This window comes from Ciona intestinalis, chromosome 12 (assembly GCF_000224145.3).
Source record: "Ciona intestinalis chromosome 12, KH, whole genome shotgun sequence".
Classification (NCBI taxonomy): Eukaryota; Metazoa; Chordata; class Ascidiacea; order Phlebobranchia; family Cionidae; genus Ciona; species Ciona intestinalis.
Genome location: NC_020177.2, coordinates 601,586 through 610,242, shown reverse-complemented (window position 1 = coordinate 610,242; position 8,657 = coordinate 601,586). Strand labels below are relative to the sequence as shown.

The 8,657-nt window shown below is 36.1% G+C and overlaps 1 protein-coding gene, 1 long non-coding RNA gene and 1 other non-coding gene across 3 annotated transcripts in view; 2 read left to right on the top strand and 1 right to left on the bottom strand.

The window, feature by feature from the left end:
- The window catches only part of LOC100181354, a gene marked incomplete at its 5' end in the record, with an annotated part of 5,380 nt that extends 1,754 nt beyond the window's left edge, over positions 1–3,626 (top strand). The window contains 8 exon segments of the mRNA XM_009862082.2: positions 257–410; positions 720–827; positions 999–1,139; positions 1,404–1,477; positions 1,764–1,917; positions 2,232–2,339; positions 2,713–2,822; positions 3,229–3,626. Of these exon segments, the coding sequence (XP_009860384.1) occupies positions 257–410; positions 720–827; positions 999–1,139; positions 1,404–1,477; positions 1,764–1,917; positions 2,232–2,339; positions 2,713–2,820 (847 nt within the window).
- Positions 3,627–5,416: 1,790 nt separating this feature from the next.
- On the bottom strand, positions 5,417–7,591 carry LOC113474764. Its single transcript, XR_003396449.1, has 3 exons — positions 7,425–7,591; positions 6,855–6,944; positions 5,417–6,661 (listed from the first exon to the last, which is right to left on the bottom strand). It is a non-coding gene; the product is annotated as an uncharacterized LOC113474764 (long non-coding RNA).
- Positions 7,592–8,464: 873 nt separating this feature from the next.
- trnaw-cca lies at positions 8,465–8,536 on the top strand. The gene has a single exon. It is a non-coding gene; the product is annotated as a tRNA-Trp (tRNA).
- The last annotated feature ends 121 nt before the right edge of the window (positions 8,537–8,657 follow it).

Sequence of the window (8,657 nt, the reverse complement as noted above, 5' to 3'; positions counted from 1 at the left end):
TATTTATAAATCAGTACATCTAAAGTGACAATTAATGGGTTTTTTTATAATCAGGTAAAGCCTGCGTTCGCCATTCTTAATTTCAACACTATTTGGCTTTGTCATATAATGTGCGGAATCATTGCTTTGTTCTTAAAATAAAATAAGGGTAAAACAAACTTAGAAAATTAAGAGTTTTTAAACAAATGAATTAAACATAACACATAGCATTGATTGATTGTGTATTAACAATATCTATTTATATTTAACACATTAGATGTCCAGTTGATGGTGTGAGCTACAATGCAACTAACACTCGTGGTCGCTTTGCCATAAAAAGTTTTGAATTTTTATATGGTAGAAACGAACTTACCTATTTGCATTGTGAATGGACTGTTTGCAACAAGAAATATCACCCATGCAAATCATCTGTAAGTATTTGAGTTGTATTTATCTATAAAGCTGAAAAATACCAAATAAATAATCACCCACAGAGTTACATCTGTGGTAACTTGTAAGCAGGCACAAAGTGCATGGAGTGTATATATTGCGGTGTCACTTTTTCAACCAAATGTGTTTGCTTTATCTATAATATGTTGTAAGGACTGATACCTTTTTAAGCACATAACTGTCCTTGCCACTCTAACAGAGTATTGTAAGAAAACCTATGTCAACAAACTCAACAAATGAATATGGTTTGTTTTTTTTCTAAGAAAAGCATTTTATTTTATATTTTACAGGAGTGTGAAACGAAAAGAGAAAAGCGCGAAGTACAGACTGTGGATCAACCTGGTTGTAAAATGCTTGTCACATTTAAACCAATTCGTGTTATACCAACATGTGATAAGGTAATCTAATACATTGAATAAAAACATGTTTATCCTCGCAGGGTGGGACCACAATAGTCGTTATAACACGAGTGTTCGGTTTTATACACCTCGCGCCTGCTTAGAAGTCACCACTTATGTAAATTTGTGGGTGATTATTGTGTTTTAAATAAAACAAACTAATTGTTTCAGAAGGAAGAATTGACTGTGACAACTAGCTTTTACACTGACGCAACATTTCAAACTAAATTGCAAAATCCCACTGTGAACAATGGTGATCCAATTTATGCTGAAGCCAGACTGGATAGTACAAACACTGACCTAATTGTGTTGGTAAGCGTCCAAAATTATATTCAAAAGTTTAAATTAACAACATAGGCCATAAGACATAATCAACCTTAGTTATCTTATTTTAATTCACTTGGTAAGTTTTGAACTTATATCACATTTGTGTAATATCAAGCTTGGGAGTGTTGGGGTAATGAGCCAACTCTGGTCCAAATCCAAGGTACCATAGTGTGCTGTGCTGTAACACCTCATCTTTATAGAATAGTTGCAAGAATAGAATGACTAACCTTTTTTGTGTTTGCCATACAGGGGAATACGTGTTATGCATCATCTTGTAAGGATGCTGGTAAATGTCCAGAACGCAAGTACTTGTTAAAACAAGGGTTTGTTCATTCAATTTTGTTTTTATAACACTATTTATAAATCATTACGGACTAAAATTACAATTAATAATTATTTTCATTATCCGTTAAAGCCTGCGTTCGCCATTCTTAATTTCAACACTATTTGGCTTTGTCATATAATGTGCGGAATCATTGCTTTGTTCCTAAAATAAAATAAGGGTAAAAAAAACTTAAAAAATTATGGTTTTTAAACCAATAATTAAACATAACACATAGCATTGATTGATTGTGTATTAACAATATCTATTTATATTTAACACATTAGATGTCCAGTTGATGGTGTGAGCTACGTTGCAACAGACAGTAGTGATCGCTTTGGCATAAGAAACTTCAGATTTGTGCAGAGAAATGCTAACCTTGTTTATTTGCATTGTTATTTGAATGTTTGCAACAAGAAAAATCCTCAATGCAAACGAGCTGTAAGTGTTCCAGTTTTATGTATTTGTTAACAAAGCTGAAAAATATCAAATAAATAATCACCCACAGAGTTACATCTGTGGTAACTTGTAAGCAGGCACAAAGTGCATGAAGTGTATATATTGCGGTGTCACTTTTTCAACCAAATGTGTTTGCTTTATCTATAATTGTGTTGTAACGACTGACTTCTTTCCAAGCACATTACATTCCTTGCCACTCTAACAGAAGATGGTAAGAAAGCTATGACAAACAAACCTAAAAAAAAATATTGTTTGTTTTTTTTTTCAAGAATGCCATTTTATTTTATATTTTACAGGAGTGTGAAACGAAAAGAGAAAAGCGCGAAGTACAGACTGTGGATCAACCTGGTTGTGAAATGCTTGTCACATTTAAACCAATTCGTGTTATACCAACATGTGATAAGGTAATCTAATACATTGAATAAAAACATGTTTATCCTGGCAGAGTGGGACCACAATAGTCGTTATAACACGAGTGTTCTGTTTTATACACCTCGTGCCGTTTACGAGTTACCACATATGTAACTTTGTGGATAATTTTTTTTTTCTGTATGGCTGACAATTTAGACAACTCATTAGTAGCCATTGGTTTGGAGCCAATTGCTGTTAAGCGTCTTGTCCAAGGTCACAAATGCTCATAGTTGTACCATAAAGGCTTAAACCCGTAACCTATGGATTAAAGGCAGCCATGCTAACCAAAGGCCACGATGTTGAATTATTTATTTTTATACACCAACAACAAATATTCTTGTTTTTTTAAACAACAATATATTCTAGCCTGATACATGTGGACAGCTATGTAATGTAGTTGGGGACAATGTTGTTTGTTCTTGCAACGAGGGATACAAGCTTGACGATGATGGAAAATCTTGTGTGCAGTTATAATGGTTAGTTGGGTTGTTTTACTTCTTTGTAAAAATATTTGTGTTTTTTATTCTGTAGTTGGACTATTATTTTATTGGTGACATTCAGAAGTTATCATAAGTCTAACTTTGTCACGTATTTTTCATTTGTTGTTAACTTGCACAGTTACTGACCACTGGTTTAAAGCAATTATGTTACAATGTCTTGCCCAAGTACATAACACCTATATGTTAACCACATTTAATTGAATGAATGAATGAATGAATGAATGTAACTTACTTTATCCTTGCGTGGCCGGAAAACGACAGTCGTTATCACACGGGTTTAACACCTCGTGCCAGTTTACGAGTTACCATGTATATATATGTTACTTTGTGGGTAATTATTTTTGATTTTTAACTAGAATTAACTTGCTCTATTTTCCGACAGAGCGTAAACTGATGAAACGGAAATGACAACGACCACGGACACTTTTTAATTTACATGTACCCAAGAGTATTTATCTTTTATTATCATAAATATTCAAATAATCACTGCTGTAGTTTAAAAAACCTTAAGTTTTAAATAATATTTATTCAAAATCCATGCTTGGAAATACAGCTCCTATTGTTCCACCGCTTGGCAGAAAGTAAAGTTCAAACGGTTTCTATTATTAATATTAAATATAGGTAGGGTGGGGGAAGACGGGACACTTTAGCTTCTATTTAAATATCCTGATCGTGTTTTAAACAATTCACAATAATCTATGGCAGTCGTAAAAATACAGTGTTACAATTTTTTGAATTTTTTTTGTTTACTACAAAATAATACAAATAGAATAAAATGTGTCCCGTCTTGTTTCATACATCCCGTGCCAGCTTTCGAGTTACCCAGTATATTACTTTGTGAGTAATTATTTTTTTAGGGATTTTTTTTTTATTTATGGCTGATAATTTGGACAACCCATTAATAACCACTGGGTTGGAGCAATTACTGTTAAGTGTTTTGTAGCAGTGGCGAGCCTTGAACACATTATACTTCTGGGTTACAGACAAGCGCGCTAACCAACTGCGATACGGCGCCGGACAAATTGGCCGTTATAAAACATATTTTTATTATTATTTTTATATGAAAATCGTGTTTTTTATACTGAACGAGTGAATCAGTATATTACATTTACATGATACCTCGTTGCAAAAGCAGCAGAATGCAGGCATATTGTAACAATTCACAAATAGCTTTGACGGTAAAATACACTAATTGCACATTATGGTAGGTTGGGGAAGATGGGACACCTTATCATTCTACTTCATTTAATCGCATTTGGTAGTTATTAAACAAAGAACATTCTAATAATTAGAAAACCGTGTCTTCACGACTACGGGGGTAAATCGTTTTTTAATGGTTTAAAATACGATCAGGGTATTTGGATATTGTGTGCTAAAGGTGTCCCATCTTCCTCCACTTTATTACTATATCTAAGAAATGTTGACACGATTAACTAAAAATGTATATTTACTTACATATATTAAATTTTAACTTTACATCGAAGATTCCAACCACGCCCAGTAGGCTGCTTCGCTTGTGGTCGAGGAGGTTTTTTACCAGGACCTCTCGCCAGTAGCCCTGGTTACACCTGGTTACTTAGACCGCTAAGCAGCGATCGACGCCACCCAAGGGTGCTAAGTATTCGAAGCGCCGAGATTGCGAAACGCGCACAATTCACACAACCAAGAACTGCAAACTGGACTGACCGTTTCATAAACTGAACTTACACCTCCTGACACACCATCGTTATACGTGGCTTACCGCGTTAAGAGGTGTACTGTGAGAAATTGGACACGGGACACAAGAAATTGGACACGGCAAACACTTCTGACCTGGCATTGGCTGGTCCAATGAACTAAGATATAAAATATAAAAGGGGTGAGCTGTAGCACCTAACCATTCGCACACATATTTGTATGTATGTAAACGTCTTCGTGTAGAACGAAGTGTAAAACTGTGTATTCTAAGTCACCATGGTTGGACAAGCAGGGTTTGGTTTTTAATCCCGCAATAGTTCGATACAGGTCCCAGTGTCACTGCCACATCATTGGTAAAGGTTGCATGGAGATACGAACACGCATAACATTTGTACGAAATCAATTCCCTTCATTGGCAATTTTGCGATAAAAAAAATTAAAACAAAAACAAACACGGAGCTCCGCGCAGCAACGTAAAAAATAAAACAAAAGCGCCAGCGATTAAAAAAGACAGAAAATCACGTGAAAATCGGCACCGAACGCAAGAAGATGCAGAATTGGCAATGATTTTGAATTAATACGAACTTCACGTATATAGAAAACGAGCGACACTCCGCATGCAAACCTCTTATTCGCCCCAATGACAAATTAATTTAAGGACCCGAAATCAGCAAGAATTGCGTTGGCATTATTATCTATTTATAATTGCCACAATTCTGAGAGACGTTTGGTTTATTATACAGTATAGGGTGTGGGAAAGATGGGACACCTTGTAACTTTATTTTCTTGTCCCATTTGGTAGTGAACAAAGAACATTCAAAGAATTGCAAAACTGTATTCTCACGACTCCCATAGACCGTAGTTAATTGTTTAAAAGACGATCAGGCTGTTTGGTGCTAAAGGTATCTCATCTTCCCCGTCTTACTAAATACACAAGTAACCCATATTTTTCGTGACTGCGAAACTTTAAGCAACCTATATTGAAATCCAGTAATATTGTCATTGTGACGTAATAAATCCCGAAAGATTTTAAATGTCCACACCATGGATTCATCAGAATATAGGAGTTTACTTCGTGTCGTGTAAGTGTGTGTCAATACATACAATAAACACCACAATCCCCCAACACCACCATACCCCACCCCATACAATAAGCACAGCAACACAGCATTCTCTATGGGCCAATACAATAATAAATATTTAGAACCGCCTTTTATTTCACCGCCGCCAACCGTCGCGTCGCAATAACTAGTTGTTTATGAAGTGGGGAAACTGCATAAGAACGGATTTGGGAGCTAACTATATCTTGCTTTAACGCAAGATTGATCGAACCGAGTGATCTTCGGAATCCCTTTATCCGCCGCTACAACGTCGAGTTTGCGTCGCATATTCGCGCTTGTTGTCGATTCAAAAAAAGAATGACAACATTAACTGACACCTGAAAAAAAGTTCATTGGTTAGTGTTTTTTAGGGGGCCTAACAGGGGGCTGACATTTCTAGTAATTTTTTATCCCTACCCTGGTCGCGGGTTTGGCGCCTAGTTGTTTTGCAGTTGGAACCCACCAGCTTTCGCTGACCGGACTTTTAACCAACCGGCGTGTAAGAAGGTTTTCGCAAACCAGGACGGTCTGCTGTATAGGCCTGGGTGCAATGACACGTGTTGTGTCGGCCTGGTGCAGTGTCCCAGTTCTGTCTAACTAAAACTTCCTAACAGCGATCCTTAGTTATAGCGATGTCACTTCTATCTATCTGATGCCGACTGTCCGGCCTTGCTGATAAGTGACACCAGGAGTATGGGTTAAAGTTAGAGAAATCTGACCTGCGCGCACCGTTCTTATGCAGGTTGTTTACACACACAAACATGGAGAAATAAAACCCGAGAATCCCAACCACGTTACATTACTAACGTGTACAAAGGTGGACTTTAATATTTTGATCTCCGTATACTTCCCCACCCCACACACAGTGTACCACATATAAACAATCCAATTTTAAACAAGCATTCAATAAGTATAAGGGACATTTTATGCTACAGCTCACATAAGTTAGTATTTACATCGACTAAGAATAAATCTTAGTCTGGGTATGCTATGGCTCCATCTTCGTTCTTCAGCTTTTGTTTCGTCCTTGTATCTTTTCTGTTAAAGTAATAAAACGTCAGATTTAACTTGTTTTATACTTCGTATAAAATTAACAACGGTATATGAGAGTCGTGAGAATATGGTTTTAAAATTTTTTGAATGTTCTTTGTTTATTACCAAATGGGCAAGAAAATAGAATATAACGGTGTCCCATCTTCCCCCACCCTACTATTTATATGTTTGCACTTACCGGTTCGGTTAGGCAGGTCAGCTGTGCGGTTACGAACTTTGTAGATGTCGTTTTGGAGTTATTATATCTTCCTTCTTGTATGTTTGATTACTGCGAAAACAATATCGGTTAAGTAAGTAAAACCAGAAACTCGAGGTACAAAACATTTGAAATATTACCGTATTTTTCCCAAACTTTTAATCTCGGTATCTTATAAGTTATTATATGATGATAGCTTATAATATATATTGGGCTAACACACGGAAACCAGTATGAACCACAAGTAATTGTACGATTTCAATTTTAGGACAACATCAAACCTATCTTGTTCTGGGTGGGAAAGATGGCACACCATTTCATTCAATTTTAAAAACTTTCGTCCAATTTGGTAGTATAGAGATTTCGGAGAATTATAAAACTGTATCCTCACGGCCCCCATTGACGGTTGTGTATATCGTTTAAAACATGATTAACAAATTTGCATGTTATGTGCTATAAAGGTGTCCCGTATTCCCCCACCCTACTATATATAAACGTTTCCCTTTATAATAAATATAATAAAACAATCGGTTCTAATAAATACAAACTCACATTTAACGTTTTTAATCCAAAGCTGCATCGGCGGCTGTCACTCAAGGCATCTTCTTTCGTGAGCGAGATAACATTGGTGTGATTTGAACACAAGACTTTGGTTTGTATTGCTTCGTGTAGGTTCAAATAAATCAACTTTTACTGTTTTTTTTTTACATATAGCCAGCTGTAAAAAAATAATATAAAATAAATGCAATAAATTGCTTATATATTGCATATTCGGTGCTAAAACAAGCCTTTACTACGTAACCTAACTGCCCTCACTTAACTACATTTAACTTTCGACCACTAACACCCTGTTAGAAAATTGTGCCAAACTAAAATAACAAACTTCTGTCGGAACTCACAGGCGCAAAACGAAATGTGCTGATCACGTGGAAAGCTGGGAGCTGATTGGTTAATTGCTGGAAGCAACGTTGAGAATTCTCGGCGCAGCAATGCTGATTCAATTTCGCGAGAATTACAAAAGCGCTCAGTGCTGCCTTTATAAAAACAAGTTTGCGATTTTCGTGATGGGATTTAATAAGCAGTAACTTAACATCAGGTAACACTGAAATATATTTAAAGTAACAGCGGATTGTGAAGATTACAGCAATAATTATTTTGCCGGAATTTCTGCGACTTGCGTGAACACGTAGTAAAGTAGTGGACAATCAAGTCACAATATAATACAATGATAGTTATTCGCTTACAGATTGTACGAAATTTAAGTTACGAAAACTATACAATCTTCACATTTGAAACTATATAGTAAGGTGGGGGAAGATGGGACACCTTCAACACATAATATCCAAACATCCTGATCGTGTTTTAAAATTTAAACAATTAACAACGGTCTATGGGAGTCGTGAGGATACAGTTTCATAATTCTTTGAATATTATTTGTTTACTACTTAATGAAACGAGAAAATATAGATAAAAGGTGTCCCATCTTCCCCTACTCTACTCTATATCTTCTGAACACACGCTTGTTCCTTTTGCTATCATGTCATAATCATAACACGCGATAAGAGTCTGCGTTCGACCACACGTCTGTAACTGACTCCGTGGCGCAACGGTAGCGCGTCCGACTCCAGATCGGAAGGTTGCGTGTTCAAATCACGTCGGGGTCACATTATTTTGCCCAGTTTGTACAAAATCTTTTAGTTTTGTCTCAACAACGATTAAAAACTACAGGAATATTTTTTTTTCATAAAATATGTTTTTCATGTTAAATCGAATGTCGCAAATACA